Here is a 24,772-nt window from a genome sequence, read left to right on the forward strand (position 1 = left end):
TCCCTTTCCCTCCGTGATGATGTCTCATTTTAAGACTGCTTTAAAGTTTTAAGATTCTAAGCTGGCCAGTGGCCTATTTATTCTAAGCATCACTGGTCCTCCATCCGAGGGCATGAAGCCTCATGGTTCAGTCTGAGAGGTAAAAGGCTGTAAGGAGCCATGATTTAAGAGGAAAATAAAACATGTCAGTCTAATAATTATAATTTATCCTCATTATTATGTCAACATCCTCCTTACGGTGCATCTATAAAAGGACTATATTTCCTTTTGTACTATAAATTTGAATTCTTCATTACACTTATAAGAAATTCAGACAGAATCCCAGCCCCAGAAAGTGATGGGAGGTGCCGCTACTAAATGCTGACACAGATTGTTAGAGGAGTGGTCACTGGGGTTCTAGTAAGTGTCACCTTCTTGATGCAAAGTATACAGGGTTCTTTTTGCTAAAATGCAAACAGACATTAATAAGTTAACATCAAACATTGGTGAGACCTCAATGGTTTTGGTCAAGGGCAGTTAATGCAGGGAAACTTGGTAGGCTTTGAAGTCTTACAGTAGAGTGATATCAAAGCATAACCAGAAGTTAGAACTGCCCCAGTAACACATTTTGCAGATAGATGCGTAGCTGATTTAGTTCATGTATTTTAAAAGTTGTATGGGCCTAGAATTATTTTAATAGATCTTATATAATCTATCATTTAAAAACAATTCCATTTTGGCCATAAGGTGAAAGTATTGATAATTATACTGCTTGTGTTCTTTTAATTGTTCTTTAGTAGAGAAAAAGAATTATAAAACAGTTTAACCATTTAACTTTTTTAACTGAAATAGATGTTCATTTGGATTTGGAAGACCGCCTGGCAAAATTTATGAAGACAGAAGAAGCCATTATATACTCATATGGATTTGCCACCATAGCCAGTGCTATTCCTGCTTACTCTAAAAGAGGGGACATTGTTTTTGTGTAAGTAAACTTTACCTAGTTTTCTAATAGCAGTTCCTTTGAAATAATACTGACTGTCTTAGAGAAATACTTCATTAGACGTTATCTGCATAAAATAATGCTGCTTTTTGTTTTTCAAGAAATAGTAACCTCACCAAAGGTTTCAAAATTTGTGAAACTTTCACTTAAAAGATGCTTAACGGTGTCTATAGTCATTTATCTGCCATGATAATTATTTATTGATGTCCAGATGAGGACAGCTATCTGCCTTCTTTGTGCAGCTCTGTGGCTGTGTGGTATCCTAGTCTGTGGTCACCACCTCACATTGTCACTCAGACTGCCCCGCAAAGTCTCTCCATGTCTCATCACCCATTCACCCCGTCACCTGGTCTCAGCTGATCTTGCTTCCTACCTTATTAAGGATAGAGGAGCCATGACTTGGACACTTCTTTGACTACCCACAAGTGGATCTTCACACTCGCGTGCCTGTCCTGAATGCATGCTACCGAGGTTTACTGTGAAGGGCAGAGTACAGCCAAGCAAGGGCTGGCAGGCCCCAGGCAGCTGATTAAGCCAGTCAGAAGCATCTGCTGCCCCAAGCCAAGCCCTGTCATCCTATGAGTGGACTAAAATTTGGTCTCAAATTGACTTTAATTTCCTCTTCTTTCTTTCTTTTTTTTTTTTTTTTTTTTTGAGATGGAGTCTCACTTTGTCACCCGGGCTGGAGTACAATGGCGCAATCTTGGCTCACTGCAACCTCCGCCTCCCAAGTTCAAGCAATTCTCCTGCCTCCGTCTCCCGAGTAGCTGGGATTACAGGCATGCGCCACCATGCCGGGCTAATTTTTTGTATTTTCAGTAGAGATGGGGTTTTACCATGTTGGCCAGGCTGGTCTCAAACTCCTGACCTCAGGTGACCCACCTGCCTCGGCCTCCCAAAGTGCTAGGATTACAGGCGTGAGCCACCACGCCTGGCCTTTTTTTATTTTTATTTTTTAATTTTTTTTTATTTTGAGATGGAGTTTCACTCTTGTCGCCCACGCTGAAGTGCAGTGGAATGATCTCGGCTCACTGCAAGCTCCGCCTCCCGGGTTCAAGCAATTCTCCTACCTCAGCCTCCCGAGTAGCTAGGACCACAGGCACCCGCCACCAAACCTAGCTAATTTTTTGTATTTTTAGTAGAGATAGGGTTTCACCATGTTGGCCAGGCTGGTCTTGAGCTCCTGGGATTACAGGCGTGAGCCACTGCTCCTGGCCTCCTCTTTTCCTTTTTAACATCATAGCCAGAGTAATCTTTTTAAAATGTAAATCCTATTTTGTCACATTTTATTTAATACAATTTAGAGCTTCTATTGTTCCTAAAGTGAAGACCCAAGTCCTTTGTATGATCTTGTGTGAGCTCTGCACCACTTTTTCAGGCTCATTTTGTACCATTTTCCCTGAGGTGTTTAAGCTGTAGCCTTGCCAGCCCTGTATGCTAGTATCCTTTCACCTTGGGGCCCGCGCACATGCTCGTTCTGACTAGAACACTGTTCCTCCTCCCCTCTCCTCCTTAACCTTCTCATCCTTCACATACGTCACCTCTGCAGGGAAGCCGTCCCACACCTCTCAGAGCAGGTCAAGACCCCTGCTGCCTGTGGACAAAATCTTACAGCCAGAGAGAATTTATTGTTGTTTATCCATGCTCACACAAGCACTCAAACTGCCTGTCAAGGTCACCCTGCTTCAAGCCTCCCTCCCACACACAGACACACACACACACTCTCACACACACTCTGCTCTGCTCATTTGCTTCATACTTACTGTACTTTTCTTTTGTAGAACTTGTAACAGTTTATACTTTTATATCTGTGTGGTTATTTGCTTCTGTTTCTTGCTGGGAGCCCATTACTTAGAATAGTATTTATCATTTAGAAATGGTCAATAAACAGTAGTTCAGTAAATGAATGAAAGGAAGCTGGAGCTCAGAATAGGGGCCAGATAACTGTGTTGCAGAGCCTGGCATCCCCCAAGGCCTGCACTGGCCTCTTACTTACCACTCACCGTTGGAACGCTTGTGTGGCGACAGAACCTCCTATCATAATTACTACAGAGCTGACTCTACCTGGGGCTTCTGCAGTACATGTGACCCATTCCTCACTGTAGCCCTATAGCAGTCTAGGAGCACTACAGCAAATGTCCTGGGTCTAAGTATTATACTAATGTGACCATAAAAATGAATATTTTTATTAATTTTTGGCAAATAGTTTAAAAAATAATGTGAAAGACTCATCACTAACTGAAGCGCCATTGACTTAAACAGTGTTTCTAGGTTTTTAGTAAAAGCAGAGTTACAGACAGCTGCAGTGTCATTCAGTGTCACTTTATACACAAGCACCCCACTATAAATTCTTTTTAAGTCCAGAAAAAGTTGATGGTTATTGGTGAACGCCTATGCTTCCTTTGATAAATACTACATTGTCTTTTTTTTTAACTGCTAGGAAACATAGGCTAAATTCACTTCCATATGTTATGCCCAGTGTCTTAAAATTTCCATTTCCAGTGAGTTGCTAACCTGTTTATTCTGCTACATAATTTTAAATATTCTACCTGAAATGTGTTTGAATGTAGGAGTGCTAGAGGTAAACATGGTGTTTGGTAAATTGATTTTGATAAATTTGTCAGGCATAGACACTGTCTGATGCTTCATTTTCTTCCTTTCAGTAAACAGTGTTAATGCTTTGCCAGTAGTGGGGCTCAGCACAGTGGTCATTCATGGACTTAAGTCTGTCATATCACTCCACTAAGTCTGTGTTCATGCTGCTTCACAGATCTTTTTAAAATTAAACTTTTTACATTCAGATAATTGTAGATTCAAAAGCACTTGTAAGAAATAATATAGAAATCCTTTGTACTTTTTACTAAGTCTCTTCCAGTGAGGACCTCTTGCAGAACGAACAGTTTCACAGCCAGGATATTGACTTTGTCATTGTCAAGATGCAGAACATTTCTGTCACCACAAGGATCCTTCATGTTGCCACATCCACATGACTCCCACCTGCCCACTCCTTAACTCCTGGCAACCACCAATCTGTTCTGTTTGTTAATTTTGTCATTTTAAGAATTTTATACAAATAGAATCATCCAGTAGGCAACACTTTGGGGTTGGCTTTTTTCATTTAGCATAATTCTCTGATGGTTCATCCAAGTTGTTGCTTGTATCCAGAGTTGGTTCCTTTTGATTGATGAGTGTTACTCCATGGCATGAAGGTACCACCGTTATTGAAGTTATCTATTAAAGACATCTGAGTTGTTGCCAGCTTTGTGCTATTATAAAAAAAAAGCTGCTCTAAACATTCATGTACATTCATGCTATGTGAGCATAAGTTTTTATTTCTGTGGAATACATGCCAAGGAATGCAGTTGCTATGTTTATAGTATGGCATAGTTTTTAAAGGAACTCCCAAACTATTTTCCAAAGTATCTATACCATTTTACGTTCCCATCAGCAAGATATGAATGATCAAGGTTCTCCACATCTTCAGAAACATTTGTTGTTATCACTACTTTTTTAGCCAGTCTGATAGGTGTGTAGAAAAATTTATATTTTTCTGATGGCTAATGATGTTGAACATCCATTCATATGCATATTTGCCATCTCTTCAGTGAAATGTCTTTTGATGCCTTTTGTCCATTTTCTAGTTGTATGATTTGTTTTTATACTAATGAGTTTTGAGAGTTCTTTATACATTCTAGATCATAGTTCTTTATCAGATATGTGGTTTGCGAATACAAATTTTGATGTCCACGTATTCATTGCTAAAATATAGAAATGAAATGGATTTTTTGTGTGCTGAGCTTGTATCCTGCAACCTTGCCAAACTCACTTAATTAGCTCTAGGAACTGTTTTTCTAGATTGCTTAGGATTTTCCATGTAGACAGTCGTCATGTCATCTGTAAATAGTTTTATTTATTTTCTAATCTACTTACTTTTTATTCCCTTTTATTGCCTTATTGCACTGGCAAGAACTTCCAGGACTATGTTAAAAGTAGTAAGAGAAGACATTCTTGCCCTGTTCCTGATATTAGAAAGCATTTACTCTTTCACCAATAAGTATAATGTTAGGTGCAGATTTCTTACAGATGCTCTTTATTGCATTCACTTTCCTGCACCTTATCCTTTATTTCTGAGCGTTTTCGTTGCAAATCAGTGTGAATTTGGTTGGTCAACTACTTTTTCTGTATTAGTTGATGCGATCATGTGATTTTTCTTTTTTAGTCTGTTAATGTGGTGGATAACATTGATTTATTTTCAAACATTGAACCAGCCTTGCATACCTGAAATAAATACCACTTGGTTACGGGGTATAATTTTTTTTTATAAAAAGCTAAATTCGATTTGCCAATCTTTTGTTAAGGATTTTGAATCTGTGTTCATGAGGGAGATTGTCCTATAATACACTTTTTTTGATACTTACTTTGGTTTTGGCAGCAGAATAACACTTCATAGAATCAATTGGGAAGTGTTCTATCTTCTATTTTGTGGAGCTATTTGTATATTAAAAGTAATATAATTACTTTTAATTATTTAATTGTTTGGTAGAATTCTCCCATGAAACCATCTGGGCCTGGAGAGATTTCTTTTTTGCAAGTATCTTAACTCTGAATTCAGTTTCCTTAGCAGTTATCAGGCTATTCAAATTTTCTGTCATATTGAGTGAATTGAGGTAGTTTGTGTTTTTCAAGGAATTGGTCCATTTCTTAAAAGTTGTCAGATGTACATGTGTGGTGCTGTTCATGGTATTCCCTTATTATTCTGATGTCTGCAGAGTCCACGGTTATATACCTTGTTTCACTCCTGGTATTGGTAATTTGTGCCTTTTCTCCTGTTTTCTTTGTCAGTCTTGTTAGAAGTCTGTCAATTTTATTGATCTTTTGAAAGAATCAGCTCTTTGTTTCATTGGTTTTTCTCTATTGTATTTTTATTGTCAGTTCCATTCATTGATTTCTCCTATTATTTCCCACCTTCTGCTCACTTTTGATTTATTTTGTTCTTTTTCTTGATTTGGAGGTAGGAGCTTAAATTATTAATTTGAAACTTTTTCTCTTTTCTTGAATGTTCATTTAGTGCTATGAGTTGCCCTCTCAACACTACTTTAGTTGTGTCTCACAAATTTTGATGTGTTGTGTTTTCATTTGTATTTAGTTCATTTTTGTTTTGTTTTAAGAAATAGGGTGTCACTATTTTGCTCTGGTTGGCCGTGAACTCCTGGGCTCAATGGATTCTTTTGCTTCAGCCTCCTGGGTAGTTGGGACTACAAAAACACACCACTGTGCCCAGCTTACACTTTCCCTTTGACCTATGAATTATTTAGAAGTGTATTGTTTACTTTTCAGGTGTTTGGAGACTTTAAATTTGTTGTAGTTTGGTTTATGACTAATACGGTAGTCTATTTTGGAATATCTTACATGGGCACTTAAAAAGTGTGTATTCTGATTCTGGAGTGTTCTATAAATGTCAAGTCTTTTTGGTTGATGGTGTTTTGGGGTTCTTCTATCTTGGTGATTTTCTGTCTAGTTTTTCTATCAGTTGTTGAAGGATAATGAAGTTTCCAACTGTAATTGTGGGTTTGTCTATTTCTTTCAGTTTTATCAGCGGTTGCATCTCAAATTTTTTAGCTTTTTTGTTTAGTGCATATTTAGGATTACTAAGTTTTCTTGGTGAATTGACCCTTTTGGCATTTCATAATGTTCTTCTCTGTCTCTGATAATTTTCCACTTTTTGTGTATGTGCTGCCAAAGCAAACACTCTGATAATTTTCTTTCTTCCCAAGTTTATTTTGTCAGATACCCTTTTTATTATTTTTTATATTACATAGTTGTGTGTATATAGCTGTAGTTTTTACTACCTATATTATTATATTTGTAGTGAGTTTCTTACAGACAGCATATAGTTGGGTCATGTTATTTAATTTATTCTACCTGCCTGTCTTTAAATCATGTATTTGTACACTTACATTTAATGTAATTATTGATATAGTGGAGTTTAAGTCTGTTAAAACAAAGTCTGCCATTTCGCTTTTTGTTTCTGTTTGTTCGTTCTACTTTTTGTTTCTCTATTTTCTCTTTTCTGCCCTTCTGTGGGCTAACTGAACATGTTTTTAGAATTTACTTTTTCTTTGTATAGCTTTTTTTAGTCATTACTCTGAGTGTTACATTACACATATATTATAATAGACTACTGGTGTCATCATTGTACCAATTCAAGTGTAGAAACTTTTACCTTCCTTTACATTCCTTTATTTGCCTCATTTACATTATAATTGTTTTAAATATTTCCTGTACATACAGTAAGAACCACATCAGTGTTGTAATTTTTGCTTTAACTGTCCAAAATAATTTAGAAAACTTCAGAGGAGAAAAAAAGCCTAGTGTATTTGCCCATATTTTTTACTTACTGTGTTCCTTCCTCTTTCCTGATAATCTAACAGTCTTCTTTTATGGCTTTTTTCCTATTTAGAGGGCTTCCTTTGGCCATTTCTTTAGGGTAGGTCTGCTAGTGACAAATACTCTTCATTTTTCTTAACTGAGAATGGCTTGATTTCACCTTCATTCCTAAAGGATATTTTTGCTGGTTATAGGATTCTGGGTTGACAGTTATTTTCTTTCAGCATTAGAAACACATTGTGATGCTTTTTTTCTGGTGTCTGGTTTCTGATGAAAAATCTCCCTTCATTCAAATTGTTTTTCTCTATGTATAAGGTGTCATTTTTCTCTGGCTGCTTTCAAGATTTTTTTTGTCATTTGTTTTCAGAAGTTATCTATGATGTGCCTTGGCAACTATTTGTTTGCATTTGCCCATATGGATTTTGCTCAGCTTCTTTAATCTGTAGATTTAAACCACTTGACAAATTTGGGAAGTTTTTAGCCATTATTTATTTGAATACTTTTTTAGCTCCCCGCCTCTTTCTCTTCTGGAATTCCAATGACACAAATGTTACGTCTTTTATTATAATCCCATGGGTCCCTGAGACTCTGTTCATCTCTTTCTAGTCTGTTTTCTTTCTGTTGTGCTCAGTGAATAATTTCTTTTTTCTTTTTTCTTTTTTTTCTTTTTTTTTTTTTTGAGACAGAGTCTCGCTCTGTCATCCAGGCTGGAGTGCAGTGGCACGATCTTGACTCACTGCAAGCTCCGCCCCTCGGGTTCACACCATTCTCCTGCCTCAGCCTCCCGAGTAACTGGGACTACAGGCACCCACCACCACGCTCAGCTAATTTTTTTTTTTTTTTTTTTAGTAGAGTTGGGGTTTCACCATGTTAGCCAGGGTGGTCTCAATCTCCTGACCTCGTGATCCACCCGCCTCAGCCTCCCAAAGTGCTGGGATTACAGGCGTGGGCCACTGCGCCCGGCTGTCAGTGAATAATATCTATTGCTTGTCTCAGTTCACTGATCCTTCCTCTGCCTCCAGTCTGCTGCTGAGCCCATCCACTAAGCTTCTTATTTTAGTAATTTGGTTTTTCAGTTCTGATATCTCCGTAGGACTCTTCTTTGTATCTTCTATTTCATCACTGAGGCTTTTTATTATTTCATTTGCTTCAGGTGTCTTCATGGTGGCTCATTAAAATATTTTTATCGTGGCTTCTCTAAAATTGTTGTAAGATAATCTTGATATCTCTGTCATCTCACTATTGGCATTTGTTGTTTCGTTCTACTTGATATCTTCTGGTTCTTGATATAAGGGATATTTGATGGAAACCTAGACACTTTCATATTATGCTGCTGTAGTCCATGTCTAGTTTAAGCCATCTCTTTTATTTGGCTTTCTCTGACATGGTTCCAACAGGGGAAGGGGCTGGGGGACTGCTGCCTCATACTGCCAGGAGGAGGAACAATTCAGGGGCTCTACTCGGCCTCCATTGACATCATTGGGGGTTTCTTTGTTGCTGCTGGGTGATGGTAATAGTCCTGACTCTCCATTCGCCCTCCTATGACACTGCCCAGGAGGAGATGGGGAGGGTGCCCACTACTCCCAAGTGCAGGTGGAAGTTAGGGCTCTCCATGTGTTCTTTGCTGACACCACAGTGGGGGTGGAGGGGGTCCACTCGTTACCAACTGATAGGAATAAAAGGCTCAGCTTCCTACTTGGCCTTCCCTGACAACACCCTAGGAGGGGTGTCACCTTGTTACAGCCTCTCGAGGGTCAAAGTCTAGGTTCCCTGCTCAGCCTTTGCTGACATGGATGGGGCTGGGTACCCCTCATTTTTTTCTGTGGTGTTTGGCTACAGTAGAATAGTCATTATCTAAAAGTTTTCTATCTAGCTGGGCTGCCAGTATTACTTCTCAGGGCAAAATAATGGCAGAGTAATGTGTCAGTCAAATCAGAGATGCCACTGATGATGAGGCACACCAGTACTTTATGTTTCTTAGAAAGAGAAAAGTATGTGAATAAACTGATATGTCATCCATAGTAAGATGCATGCTGATTTCAGAGAGATTAATATATAGTGAGAGTGTGCTTCTTGGAATAGATTAAATATGGTAGTTATGTGAAAAGGACTCATGGATGAAGAGCAAACAATGATGTATAAATATCCAAACATATTTTATTTTTTGCTATGCTCATGTTAACAATCAGTGATTGGTCAGCTTACAAAAACAAGCATTCCTTTTTGAGAATGTTGACAAGACCCTTTAAACCCAATTTGGTGGATCTCTTTTCCTTGCAGAGACAGAGCTGCCTGCTTTGCTATTCAGAAAGGATTACAGGCATCCCGTAGTGACATTAAGTTATTTAAGCATAATGACATGGCTGACCTCGAGCGACTACTAAAAGAACAAGAGATCGAAGATCAAAAGGTATGATTCTTTTGAAGAAAATTATACAGTTCTTTTGTACTTTCTAACCAGCTAAATTATATATGAAATGGTAATTTGTCATGAAAACTTGCCTGTGGATCACATTTGGATATTAAGGTGTTCCTGCTTATTAAATGTACTTCGTGTTGGAGAGCCAAGTCTGATTGTAATTGCCTTGTCATTGCCGTAATTACATATAGCAAATTGGAGGGAAGTAATCCAAGCAGCTTTCTAAGAGATCAAGAGAGGCTGAAAAACAGCATGTGCTTAGTGAGGCTGGGAGATGTCTACTCATAGCTGGGCATAATGACACCAAAACTTACTAGGCCTTTAATGACATGTACCTAGTGAATTCAGAATAGGCTTATTCATACCAGAATAAATCATGTATCAATTACATGAGGAAAGAATGGCAGCAAGCTTATTATATTAATATATGAACAAAGTGAAGCTCTTTCTCCCCATCCCACCTGTATCCTGCTCTGAGCAGCTGCTGCCTGTGGGAAATGACTGCCCCTAACATGGTCTCCTTCCAGCTTGCAGCCCTGTTTTCAGCTCTTTCCTCTCAAGAACCTAACATAACCCCAGGGGATGGTGGTTTGGAAGTAGTTCCTTGGTGTTCTGATTAGGGTGAAACAGAGGAAGTGTGTTCAGAGCATCGTTGTTAAAATTATAATTTATTTTCCCCTGATGACATGGGTAAGTAAAGTAGCTCATGTCTGTGGTTCTGAGCAGGGCACCATTATGTGTGTCTTCATCTCAGACACAGTTTCAAGTGGACTTTGTCAGTGCAACTCATTCATAACTAGAATAAATCATAAAAATGCTCATCACATTTCTTAATTTTGTGTATTTTGTGTTAATTTTCAATTTTCCACATATTTGCATTATTCATTTAGGATTCTGTTATCTTTGTTTAGGTGTCAGCCTAAGTGCATCACTTCATGAATATACACATTCTCAAGATGAATATGCATGATCTTGCCATTTTATACTAAATCTGCTGTAGGCTAACGTTTCACATTTACACAATTTAGAAAAATCTATAGGCAAAATCTGAAAACAGCCCATTCCACTGGTTAATTTCTTTCTACAAAGTATAAAAAGATGTTTCTTATGATGATGCAGTAATAGAAAGCTAGTCTGTATTCAGTAATAGAACTGCAGTCTGCTGCCATTTGTTTTGCCAAGTTAGTACTGTATAAGTTTGGAAAACATCAGATTCAAGTTTTTTATGTGCTCTTTTTCTACAAGATCTGTAAGCCATAGAACTTTTTTTTAAATGAGCAACAAGAAGTAAAATTAAATATCTTGAAACTTATTTCTACTTTATAATTTTTACTTTTTTACTAATTTATGTTTTTCTTGCTGAGAGCAGGCTTTCTAAGTAACTCTACATTTTGGTTTTTAGAAATATTCATTTTCAATTTCATTTTCACATAAATAATCTGGTTGTTAACACTTTGAATGTTTTCTTTGTCCATTTCCCAAGTGCTATGGTTCATGAATTGTTTTTTATCCCCTTTACTACAGGGTTCCCATAATGGTCAGTGGATATGAACAGTAGTTCATAAAAGGAATACACATAACTATGAACAAGTGAAAAATAGCCTGGCCTCAATAATAATTTAGGAAATTAGGCTAGGAGTTTTGCCTGTTACATTAGGGCATGTTTTTAATAGTAATAGTCAGTGCCAACACAGGTGTGGTGAGACAAAGAGTGTTCCTATGACACTGGAAAGAGTTTAAATTGGCACTGCCTTTCTAGAAGGCAAATGGGCAGATACATTCCAGGATCCAAGCAATTCCATGCCCTTTGACCCATTCCTGTGGTGCTGTCTTTAAAAACTTATGAGAAATGATGTCACATATTGAAGGATATTCATATTGTGATATGAAAAATCAAATGAGGGAAACAACTAAATCCAGCATTAAGGAAATAAGTAGTTTATGGTATACCCACAGGCAGTACGTCTCCATTAAAATCATGTAATCCGAAATAATTTAGAAATGCTCACAGCATAATGTTTTCAAAATCAGGTCCTAAAACTACAGTAAAATGCTGATTCTGAACAAAGTAATTTATATGTTTATACAAGAAAGAAAAATTATCACCATGTGGTATGATTAGCTAATTTATTTTAATTGTTTTTTGTACTTTTCCATTTCCGAAGAATCCTACATTGAATATTTTTAAATCTAAGAAAATGTTTTTCCTTAAAGACAGGCAGAGGTAGCATGCCCTGTGTAGAAATTAGGGTGGCATCTCTTCATCAATCACTTCTAACATATTGCTAGCTCCCCAGCTTTCAGTTGTGAGTTGACAGAGTAAAGATGATTGAGCAGCATCAGTGATGTATACTTTTTATTCCTCAACAAACTTTTTTTTTTAGTGCTACTGCTGTGGGTTGTAAAATACCCCTTAAAGCATTGCTCTGATACTTTCTAATTCTGATCATTTCTAATTGACCATTGGAGCAGAAGCTTAGAGGCAAGAAACCTCTGAGTAAGAAGGTAATGGCAAACTCTATCTGTGGATCTCAGTATTTTTTGCAGTCCCACACACCTGAACCATGTACAGTTTCATACATGTGAGAGATTTATTAGTGACTTGCTCTGAGCAGAGTGTGTGAAGGTGTGTGTTTTTTAAAAAGAAGATCTCTGCTGGGCGCGGTGGCTCAAACCTGTAATCCCAGCAGTTTGAGAGGCCAAGATCAGTAATCAAGAGGTCAGGAGTTCAAGACCAGCCTGGCCAACATGGTGAAACCCCATCTCTACTAAAAATACAAAAATTAGCTGGGCATGGTGGCAGGTGCCTGTAATCCCAGCTACTCAGGAGGCTGAGGCAGAGAATTGCTTGAATCCTGGAGGCGGAGGTTGCAGTGAGCAGAGATAGCGCCACTGCACTCCCACCTGGGTGACAGTGAGACTCCGTCTCAAAAAAAAGAAAAGGAGACCTCTCTACCCCACCACCTGGGAACATCATTGGACAAGCTCATAGTCAAATTTTACTTGAGCCAATAATACATCAGTGGGGAGTGAGGAGGGAACAGGGTTGCCCCTTTTTTTGGGAGGTGAAGGAAAACGGTTTGAGTTTTTTAACTTTTTGTTAGGAAAAATGCCATCATATAAGAAGGAAACACAGTGGTATAGTGAAGCCCCCTGTACCCTTCTCCCAGCTTTGTTATCAGCATTACATCATTCTTGTGCCATCTGTTCCTCACCCCATCTTCATGATGATGACCTTCATTATAGTTGTTTTGGGTAAAATTGACAGACATTGAATCACATGAATGCAGCCATACAATTTTGACCAGTGATTATACCCATGTAACCCAGAAATGTCAGCCCCATTATGATGTAAAACATTCCTATTTCTTTAGAAAGTCCCTTAGGCCTCTTCCCAGTTGGAGGTTTGGAGGGTTTTGTTTGTATTTTAATATTCTCAGAGTGCCTAATTAGTTTGTGTGTGTGTGGGGTCACCTAGCTAATGCTGTGAGCTGAAAAACAAGTCTGAGAGAAGATAGCACTGTTGTTCATCTCAAAATAACCCATCACAAACACCGAGCTTTCAATTCATTCAGAATATTTTTTTAGGAATAAATCTTGTAAGGTAAAAGTGCTGGGGAATATGTAACAGATCTTTTCTTTAGAGTTACTGAAATGTAAGATGTCTGCTTTTTCTCTTTTAAAGAATCCTCGCAAGGCTCGTGTAACTCGGCGTTTCATTGTAGTAGAAGGATTGTATATGAATACTGGAACTATTTGTCCTCTTCCAGAATTGGTAAGCAACCATGTTCAGCCGTAATTTTAATATTTGGACTATTTGACAGATGTGCCTTTTGTTTATGACCGCTTTTAGTGTATAACGTCTGCGTTGCTTTCACATTAGGCCTCATAAGCATGTTTTGCTCAGATTAGGGAAAAAGAACAACACTGAATGCCAGTGCTGGCCTTCAAAGAGTAATCAAGACTGCTCTGTTGCCCAGGGTGGAGTGCAGTGGTGTGAACACAGCTCACTGCAGCCTTACCCTCCAGGGCTCAAGTGATCTTCCACCTTAGCTTTCTGAGTTAGCTGGGACTACAGGTACGTGGCACCACACCTGGCTGATTTTTCCCTTTTTTGTGGAGTAGGGATCTCACTGTGTTACCCAGGCTGTTCTCAAACTCTTGGGCTCAAGCGATCCTCCTGCCTCAGCCTGCGAAAGTGCTGGTATTACAGGTATTAGCCAGCACACCTGGCCAAAACTTAGCTTTAGCTTTTTTTTTTTCTTCAAGACAGAGTCTTGCCCTGTCATCAGGCTGGAGTGCAGTGGCCATCTTGGCTCACTGCAGCCTCCTCCCCTGGGTTCAAGCAGTTCTCCTGCCTCAGCCTCCCGAGTAGCTGGAACTATAGGCGTGTGCAACCACCCCCAGCTAATTTTTGTATTTTTAGTAGATACGGGGTTTCACCATGTCGGCTAGGATGGTCTCAATCTCTTGACCTCGTGATCCGCCCGCCTGGACCTCCCAAAATGCTGGGATTACAGGCATGAGCCACTGCGTCGGCCATACGTAGCTTTTAAGATCCAGCTTTATTTAGGTGAAATCAACGTATAAAGTACACCTACTTTAAGGGTAAAGTTTGATAAGTTTTGACAGATGTATATACATCTCTATCACCACAGCCATCACCACCACAGTCAAGATACAGAACATTTTTGTGTAAGACAATGTTTATCCAGAAAGAAAACTTTATCCAGAAAGCTTCCTGATGCCTCTTGGTAGTGCGTACCCATGTTGGCCCCAGACAGCCATTAATCTACTTTCTATTCCTGTAGATTAGTTTTACCTTTTGTAGAATTGCATATGAATGAAAGCATAGCTTGCTTTTTTGTTTTTTTTGTTTTTTTGGTTTTTGTTTTTTGTTTGAGATGGAGTTTCACTTTTGTTGCCTAGGCTGGAGTGCAATGGCACGATCTCGGCTACCGCAACCTCTAGCTGCTGGGTTCAAGCGATTCTCCTGCCTCAGCCTCCCAGGTAGCTGGAATTACAAGCATGTGCCACCACACCCGGCTAATTTTGTATTTTTAGTAGAGACAAGGTTTCTCCATGTTGGTCAGGCTGGTCTTGAACTCCCGACCTCAGGTGATCTGCCCTCCTTGGCCTCCCAAAGTGCTGGGATTACAGGTGTGAGCCACCACGCACGGCCAAAACTTAGCTTTTTAATAGTGAAAGCAACATTACTGTTTTCAGAAACCATGACCATTGAGATTTCCTTTATTGAGGTGAAATTCACATAACACAAAATTAACCAATTTAAATTGTACAGGACAGTGACATTTATTACATTTACCATGTGTGCAGCCATCAACTCTAGGTCAAAAACCTTTTCATGACTGGCAAAGAAGACCTCAAACCCATTAAACAGTCACTCCCCATTTTCTTCTCCCTCTAGCTCCCAGCAACCACCAATCTGCTTTCTGTCTCTATGGATTTACCTTTTCTGGTTATTTCCTATAAATGGCATCATATAATATATGACCTTTTCTTTCTGGCTTCATTCACTTAATGTTTTTAAAGTTCATTAACATTGTATACCATGTATCAGTATTTCATACCTTTTTAATGCTAAGTTATAGTCCATTGCATGGATAATACCACGTTTTGTTTTATATGTTCATCCACAGATGGATATTTGGGTTCTTTCCACCTTTTTGCTATTGCGAATAGTGCTGTTGTGAACATTTGTGTACAGGTATTTGTCTGAATTCCTGTTTTCAGTTCTTTTATGTATATATCTAGCAGGGTAATTGCTGGATTATATGGTAATTCTGTGTTTAACTTAATAAGGAACTGACATACTGTTTTCCACAGCGATTGCACCATTGTACATTCCCGTCAGCTATGTTCCAGGGTTACAGTTTCTCTACATCTTTGTCAGCACTTATATTTTCTAGGGGTTTTTGTTGGTTTGTTTTAGCCACCCTATTGAGCATGAGGTAGTATCTCACTGTGGTTTTGATCTGTGTTTCCCAAATGGCTAATGATGCTGAGCCTCTTTTCTTGTTTTTTTGTTTAATCTGGCTGGGCACGGTGGCTCATGCCTGTAATTCCAGCACTTTGGGAGGCCGAGGCGGGTGAATCATTTGAGGTCAGGAGTTCGAGACCAGCCTGGCCAACATGGTAAAACCCTGTCTCTGCTAAAAATACAAAAAAATTAGCCAGGGGTGGTGGTACACGCCTGTAATCCCACCTACTCTGGAGGCTGAGGCAGGAGAATTGCTTGAACCCGGGATGTGGAGGTTGCAATGAGCCGAGATCAGCCAGTGCTCTCCAGCCTGGGCAACACAGCGAGACTCCGTCTCAAAAAAAAAAAAAAAAACTTTATTTAATCCAAAATTATCAATATTTACTGCTATGTTTCCCCCTAAGAGTTTATAGTTTTCAATCTTACATTTAGGTCTGTAGTTCATTTGAGTTCATTTTTCATATGCGATGATGAAGTAGTCCAATTTTATTCTTTCACAAGTGGTTATCCAGTTTTGCCTGCATCATTGGTGAATGTTTCCCCATTGACTGGTCTTGGCACCCTTGTTGAAATTAATTGACCATAGATGTGTGGGTTTATTTCTAGACTCTATTCTGTTTCATTCTTCTATATATCTGTCCTTATGCCAGTACCACACTGTGTCAATTATTGTAGCTTTGTAGTGAGTTTTGAAATCAGGACATGTGAGTTCAACTTTGTTCTTTTTCAAAATTATTTTAGCTATTTGGAATCTCTTGAAATTCCATTTGAATTTTAGGATTAACTTTTCCATTTCTGTAAAAAGTATTGTTGGGATTTTGGTGAGGATTGCATTGAATATGTAGTCACTTTGGGAAGTATTACCATCTTAATGATATCAAGTCTTCCAGTCCTGAACTTGGGATTTTTCCATCTATTTAGATATTTCCTTCAGCAATGTTTTGTGGTTTTTAGTATTCACGTCCTGCACCTCTTTGGTTAAATTTATCACTAAGTATTTGATTTTTTTATTCTACTATAAATGGAATTGTTTCCTTAATTTCCTTTTTAGATTGTTTACTGTTAGTTTATCGAAATACAACAGACATTTGTGTATTGCTTTTGCATAATGTAATTTCTGCTGAATTTATTAGCTCAAATAGTACTTTTGTGGATCTTATTCTATGTATAAGATTACACCACCTGTGAATAGAGATAATTTTACTTGTTTCTTTTCAATTTGGATGCCTTTTATCTTTCTTGCCTGATTGCCCTGGCTAGGACCTCGACTACAGTGTTGACTAGAGGTGGCGAAAATGAGCATCTTTGTCTTGTTCCTGATCTTATAAGGAAAGCTTTCAGTCTTCTACCATTGAGTATGATGTTAGCTGTGAGTTTTTTATAATAACCTTTTATCAGGTTGAGGAAGTTCCTTCCCATTTTTAATTTATTGAGTGTTTTATCATGAGAGGTTGTTGGATTTTGTCAAATTTTTTTTCTGCATTTATTGGGATGATCATGTGGGGTTTTTCCCCCTACATTCTTCTAATATGTATGTAATACATATTTGATTTTTCCATGTTGAACCACCCTTGCATTTGGCCATTGAGATTTTAATCTAGGAGTCTATTAATTGAATAAGGATTCAAAATAAGGGTTCCATATGTTATTTTTAAATGTTTTCACTATTTCTGAGGAAATCTAAATATATTTTAAGTATCAATAGAAGAGATGTATTTGTTTTCTTCTTTCTGTTTTTGTAAGAGTATCAGCGGTTGATAGAATAATGGGAGGGAGGTAGTGAACCAGAAGGTACTAGGACGTATATTATAGGGCTACAGTAATGAAGCAGTCCTGATGGACAGATACAAAACTAAAGATGAAGTATAGGAACAGCTCAAGTATAGATAAGCACTGAAGCTGGGCATGGTGGCTCACACCTTTAATCCCAACACTTTGGGTGGCGGAGGTAGGAGAATCACTTGAGCCCAGGAGGTCAAGGCTGCAGTGAGCCGTGATCCTGCCACTGCACTCCAGCCTGGGCGGCAGAGCAAGACTTTGTCTCAAAAAAAAAAAAAAAAAAAAAAAAAATCAGTATTGTGCTGTCTGTTGTTAGGTTGAATTATTCTAGACCATCTAAAGGACAATTGATTCTCATCATTCACCCTACTTATATTCTATAAAGTTGCCATGAACACTGGAATAAGAAATACTAAACTATTGCTGCTAGGGCAAATAATTGGGTTAGGTTCCTCTGCACCTCTGGTTACAACATTTTCATCAACCAGTTGACACAAAACTTGCTTTATGTGTATTTTTGTTTAAAGGTGTCTTATTTAATGTCTGTTGATTCATTGCACTACAACTCATGCCTGAACAAAGCTTCTCTAACACACAAATTTTCTCCATAAGGGACATCACAGCATTAGGAGTAATAGACGGCACTTTAGCATGACACTTGGGGGCCACTCTAAATAGCAAAATCACCAACAAAACACAGAAGTCCAAAAAAGTGGCAATAAACAGGCCATGAAAAGGGTACTTTTTCACAGGATCAGAGCTGAAACAGTTGCCTGTTCACCTTCACCTGGGAAAACACGTGTCAGGTAATTCAAATTCTTCACAGCTCTGCACATGCACATATCTGTGATGACAGGAAAAAAGTATTGATTTGGAGGTTGCAAATAAATTTTAATAAGTAGATGAATTTGCACGTATAGAATTCACAAGTATTGAGAGTCAGCTGTACATACTTTTTAATCTTAATTTTTTTCTTCATAATATGTTCTATATGGTGCTAATCATTAGTATTTTAACCTTTATATAACACTTAGGTTAAGTTAAAATACAAATACAAAGCAAGAATCTTCCTGGAGGAAAGCCTTTCATTTGGAGTCCTAGGAGAGCATGGCCGAGGAGTCACTGAACACTATGGAATCAATGTAAGTTCCCCTTTTTTAAGAACATTTCCCCTCTTATAGGAGACATGTAGTTCCATTCTGCTAGGCATATACTTTTATAGGCACAAGACAGTGCTCCTTATCAGTTTGAAGGGTCATGAAACTTTGGTGTCTGTCACCTCAGTGAGCCCAGGATGAGTCTAGTCAGCCAGACTAGGGAACCCCATCTTCCTTCTGAACTTATAAACTCGGAGTGGGTAGTCATGGTTTGTGCTCTGTTTGCAAAGTTGCATTTGAATTGGTTTTTAGTGTCTCTTCTGTAGAAATGGTTAAATTTTGCCTTCCAATTATTTCTTAAAATCATTAGGAATTTCCTGAGTAGTTTTTTCAGAAGTATTCATGATGGCAGAGAAAGGATACTGTTTCTAGTATTTTTATCTGTATTCTATATAACGTGTTTGTGGGAGGTAGATACAGTTATGCGTGCGTGTGTGTGTGTGTGTCAGTGTGTGTCAGAAACACAACTGGCATGCATTCAGCAAAACCTCTTAAAGTCCGAAACAGAATGAGGTGTCATGTTACCTTTTCTGAGGGAAACGGACCCAGACTGCCCGCAGTGCCTAGTGGGTTTTGCTCCTGGAGCCTCAGGGCAGAGGAAGTCAGCCAGTCTTGAACAGCTGTCTTACCAACCACCACGGGAAGAGTTACAGAAAGCTTTTTCTCCAGAACATGCACATAAGAGCTGTGCAACCTGTGTTACAGAGTTGAACTGTAAAACGTAAAATTGCCTTACATTATCGACATCCCACTACCATATAGTCCCAGAGAAAAATGTAGAGCAGAGTGAATATCCCGGGAGGTTGGATGGAAGCACCTCCTCCAAGGCAGACTGACATTCAGCAGTTACGTGCACCGAGGAGGTAAATGGAATAAATGGAAAGATAAATGGAAGTGTAATTCAAGCAGATTTAGCAGTACACTACAGCCTTTTTTAAGGCATGAAAATTTTTATGGAGGAAAAAACTCGAACTTCACTGTTGTAGTTTTGTGAATGCTTCCAGCAGTTGTCACTGAAGAAATACTCACAAGCGCCTGAGAGTAGAGAGCAGAATGTACAGGCTTTATTTGGATCCTGATTCAAACAAGTGCTGTTAAAAGAAAATTTGGTGAGACAATCAGAGATATTTGAACACCGAATATTTGAATATATTTAACATCAAATTTAAATTTAACATTTAAAAATTGTTAACGTCTTAAGTATGATACTAGTTTTGTGATTATATTTTGAGAGAGTTTTTATCTTTTAGAAATACACAGTGAAATGTTTATAGATGAAACCCCGTGAAGTCTGGGACTCACTACAAAGAAATGATGAGGGTGGTAGGGGATATAGGTGAAGCAAGGTTGTCCTTGAGTTGATAATGTTTGAATCTGGATGATGGGGATTCTTTGTTCTGTTCTACTTTGTTCAGGCTTGAAATTTTTCATAATGAAAGGTTTAAAAATGCTTTTTAAAAAGAGCAGGAGTGCAGAGTTTCTCAAAACTCTGCTGGATCTATGAAACACTAAGGAAAACACTAGCTGTGTTCTGACAGTCCATTAACATGGCCATCAGTAAGTAATAATTGAATGCCTACTGTGTGCCCAGAATGGAACTTGGTGCTGAGGGCTGGACCCAAAGATGAGGACTGAAGGAGTTCTGAGTGGTCAGAAAGATGTAGGACTCAAAGCCCATTAGGTCATTAGAGCACATTAGGTTCTTCTGCTGTCCAGTTGGTCAAAGATTCCATCGCCATGACGTTTGGATAAATTGACTTATGAAATGCTGAGAGGCAAACTGAATACAAGAATAAAATGCTCAAAACTTCGATAGACTTGTTTTTATTTATCTCAGTGCATCCCATGAAGAAGGCCAGCTAGACAACTGTTTTAGCGAGGAAATAGTCTTATTTTGTACCTGTGACTACTTTTAATATCGAACAGCTTTGGGTTTTATCTTCTTATAATTTATTTGTCTTTGCTGTGAGTTAATTTGTCATGTATAATGAAATGGTAAAAATGTGTAAAATGAGACAGTTTCAGAGATGGGCCATGAAACTACAGTTCATTCAGCGATAGATGTTATATGGTTTATTTTTTATTTTCATGTAGATAGGTGGTTTGAATCCAGATATTAACAGACAGTTTAATGCTGTTAAATTTTGTCTCTAGGCTTGAAGTTGGCCTTTTTTTCTTTAAATTGTGGAATAACTGTCACTCCTCCTTTTCCGGCAGATTGATGATATTGATCTTATCAGTGCCAACATGGAGAATGCACTTGCTTCTATTGGAGGTTTCTGCTGTGGCAGGTCTTTTGTAATTGATCATCAGGTGGGTTCTTTTTAAAAACGGAAGCTAAAACTGAAACTAATTTCTCCATTGGTCACCTCAAAATATAACTTCGAAATACAAAATTTTACTTAGTTTATCACACAATTTTTATTTAAATGTCAATTTTTAAAGAATCACTCAAAAGATTTCTCTTTAGAAATGATCTCTCATTTAACAAAAAGTCTTGTTTCTGTTACACGTATAATGTTTATTTATGGCTGGATCTTAACCCCCTCACCACATGTACACACTGTTCAGTAGTTGTTCTAGAGAACCGATGCCTTTCAAATGTTTACCTAGAAAGGACAGAGAATGTGTATATGTCTTCAACTCATTTGTTTCTTCTCAGCGACTTTCCGGCCAGGGATACTGCTTTTCGGCTTCGTTACCTCCCCTGTTAGCTGCTGCAGCAATTGAGGCCCTCAACATCATGGAAGAGAATCCAGGTATAACCCTTTAAAAACCCAAGAAATCAAAGAGATTTCAGGTTACGTTAGTTGTGTTACTGATTTACTTACTGGAGAAATTATTTGCCAGACAAAACTGGTTTGCAGTAACATTATATGGCATTCGTAGGAAGAATGGCAGTGAAGAAGCTATTCCTGCCCCAAGGACTTGGGGTCAGAGCTTTTCTCCTGTGCTTGGAGCCAGAGCCAGAGCCAAAGCGAGGCTAGCTCAGATAATGAGTGGAGATGCTGGGAGGAGGAGGGGCTCTCAGCCAGTTCTGGGCCTAAACGTTCCATTGGTGTAAATAAGCCAGTCTTTATTTGGTTAATAGTTTTTTGAGAAATCAGCTGAAGCATGCTGCTTTTTTATCTGTGCAATTTTATAAATATTGTGAGTTTTCGCCTTTAGCCTTTGAATCATCAGTTGGTACTGAGACCAAGCCGGGTTTACTAGCAAAGAACTTACTCAGTGGGAAAAATAAAAAGTCTACTAAGAATTTAAAATGTGGCCTTTGGCTACGACAGTGTCACCTTTGCAAAGCTTAAAACGGAAAGGGAGCAGCAAGCCCTACCCAGTACAGTATTTCTGAATCTTCATCACTGATACTAATTCAGAGAACCAGAAAATGTGTGTCTCTGTGCTCATTCATATGCTTGCTTCTCAGATGGCCTGGCACTCCTACCTTCTGATCAGATACTTTAGTTTTGGGATTTTCCTTGAATAAAAAAGGAAAATATCAAGAAATATTGTAAAAATTACTTTACTATAGTTGATTTTTTACCAAATTGTTTATGATAAAGAAATAAGCAATAAATGTGTACCCTTTGATTCTTAGCCAGATTAGGATCTTGGTGAGAACAAGAGGCATTGATTGCTCTTGAAAGCATCATTCCAGGTTTGTTGAAAGTGGGGTAGTGAGGTGAGAAGGGGCTGGTTAGCACCAGACAGAGCTTGGGCCTTCAGGGGAGTGTGGATTCCTGGCTCTGTAGAAGGATTTGTAGCATTTTAAATTGATGAGCTTGATCTGGGTCTTCAAAAATATTTTTAGGTTAGTACTATCATACGTTTCAAATAGACTCTCAAATGTATTTTTTTCATCTAGGTATTTTTGCAGTGTTGAAGGAAAAGTGCAGACAAATTCATAAAGCTTTACAAGGGTGAGTTTTATATATTTTCAACTAACATAAAGTTTATCTGCACCACACTTAACAACTAATGGAAAGTTTTAAATTTATAGGCTTGGGTCAGTTTGACCAAATTGCAACTAAGAAACCAAAAACTTAGTTCACTCACATTGGTTTATTTGTATAAAACCAGATCATCTGTTTTAAAGAATCATGACTTTGTTTTTCTGAAAATGAAACAAACTCATTAATAAAATATTACAGCAGTACAGAAGATAGAAAGATGAAAATAACAACCCAACATCTTACCACCAGAAATAACCAGGGTAAACACTGAAGCATCTCTCCATGTCTGCACACACAGGGATGCCATTATATATTATGTAATTAGATGACTGGATTCATACCATCTGTACTACTTTTTAATAAATTACTAAGTTTTAACACAAGAAAAAGAAACAAGTGAAATTTTATCAGTGTTTCTTTTTTTTTCTTTTTTTAAACTACACAAGAGTCACTCTTTAAGATTCCTCTGTAGTTAAAAAAAAAAAAAAAAAAGATCGAGGTTGTTGATTCTCCAGGCACATTTCTGGTCTTATAGGAAGTGATTTCACATTGCCCGGGGTCTTTCTTTTTGCCTTTCGTAAGGTGAAGCATGCTTTCTTGGTCATGAAAGTCCTATCTCTGTTCCAGATATGGAAACTGGAGACTTAACTGAAAGAAAAGGACAATTGATAAATGAGTATATCACAGCTGTTCCAGATAAAGAAGGGGCAGAGACAATTAAAGTTCTGGGTGTGTCTGTGTGATAGTAACAGCAGTTCTTGCATGATTTATGGTAGAGAGATATATTTGTATTGGTTCCAGTTCCATTGGTTTGTGAAATATTAATATGCCAACACAGCCTAGCATATTGGAGTCACTGGAAATTCATCAGTGCTAGCCTTACATGCCCTTCACTCTGTGGTGTTAACCTGCCTTTTTCTAAGTCCAATCTCCACTTACCCCAGCTCTACCACACTTTTTCTTTCCAAAATTCCTAATCCTCTTGTCTTCACTCCCCTCACTTTTAGCTAACAGCCTGGCCTTATGCTGTCACTTGGGACTCTGTCATATTTCCTGACAAATCTACACACCTGTGGGTATCTGAACCAGTCTTCCTTCCTGTGGGCCAATAAATGTTGCTCCAACTACCACAGGCCCTTTTTTAAGGACTGAGTGCCTTTGCTTGTCCCTGCTACTTTGTCCTCAGCCTGTCCCCTTTCTTGTGTCATTTGATTAGCAGTCACGTCCACTTTAAATTCCTCTTGCCTGTCACCCAACATTTCCCTCTGCAACTCCCCATGTCTTTGCTCCTCTCAGTAGCTATCATCTCCACGTCTTCACTTACACTGGCAGCTCTGAGACCTGGCTTCTGCTACTGCCCTTCGCCTGGACTGTTTTTGTGGAGGTCTCCACTGACTGCTGAATCCAGTGGACCATCTTCAGAGCTCATCTTCTTGATGTCCCCATAGTTTTCAGCACAGGTGACCACTCTTTCCTTCTTTGGACTCTGCTACACTGCACGCCTGGATTTCCTTTTACATCTTTGAGTGGCTCCATCTCGGTCTCCTCTGAAGGCTTTCTTTCAACACCTTGCTCTTCAAGGCTTTGTCTGTGCTTCTCTTTTCTTCTCGTTACCTTCTTGAAGAATGCCTTCTTCCACAGCTGGAGCTCCACATCGTTTCATGACACCTGTATGTAGACAGCTCCCAGCTTCATATCTCCACCCTGGACCACTGCAGCTGCAGGTCTCACACCCAGTTGCCTACTCAGTATCCACAGTTGGAAGACTCCATGGCACCTCATAGTAAACACGCATTCAAAAGGGTCGCAGGGGCAAACCGTGCTGGTATCTAGATGGTTACAGAGAACAGTAAACAAAATAGCAAAGAGGCCAATGTGACAGGAGGGAAGGAGTGGGAAATCTGGTGGAAGATGAGGGCTGGGTCATGGGCCATCCGCACACAGGGACTTGTGAGCTGTGTTGAGGGCGTTGGCACACAGAGGAAGCCCTAGCATGGTTTTGAGCAAAAAAGTGAAACAGGCTATCTGATACCATAGCAAAATTACTTTTGCATGGTGTGAAAAAATACATTGAACAGCAATAAGAACAGAAGCAGG

General features: G+C 38.6%; 1 protein-coding gene across 4 annotated transcripts in view; it reads left to right on the forward strand.

Annotated features, from left to right (window-relative positions):
* SPTLC1 (serine palmitoyltransferase long chain base subunit 1) overlaps positions 1-24,772 on the forward strand; it is a 77,604-nt gene that overhangs the window by 40,236 nt on the left and 12,596 nt on the right. For 2 of the 4 annotated variants that reach the window (XM_054502650.2, XM_054502653.2), the window contains exons 6-12: positions 832-964; positions 9,650-9,779; positions 13,474-13,563; positions 18,603-18,710; positions 20,943-21,038; positions 21,388-21,484; positions 22,588-22,642. In XM_054502650.2, the coding sequence (XP_054358625.1) occupies positions 832-964; positions 9,650-9,779; positions 13,474-13,563; positions 18,603-18,710; positions 20,943-21,038; positions 21,388-21,484; positions 22,588-22,642 (709 nt within the window). The other 2 variants (XR_010123418.1, XR_010123419.1) reach the window with 2 other exon arrangements.

Source organism: Pongo pygmaeus, chromosome 13 (genome assembly GCF_028885625.2).
Source record: "Pongo pygmaeus isolate AG05252 chromosome 13, NHGRI_mPonPyg2-v2.0_pri, whole genome shotgun sequence".
Lineage (NCBI taxonomy): Eukaryota > Metazoa > Chordata > Mammalia > Primates > Hominidae > Pongo > Pongo pygmaeus.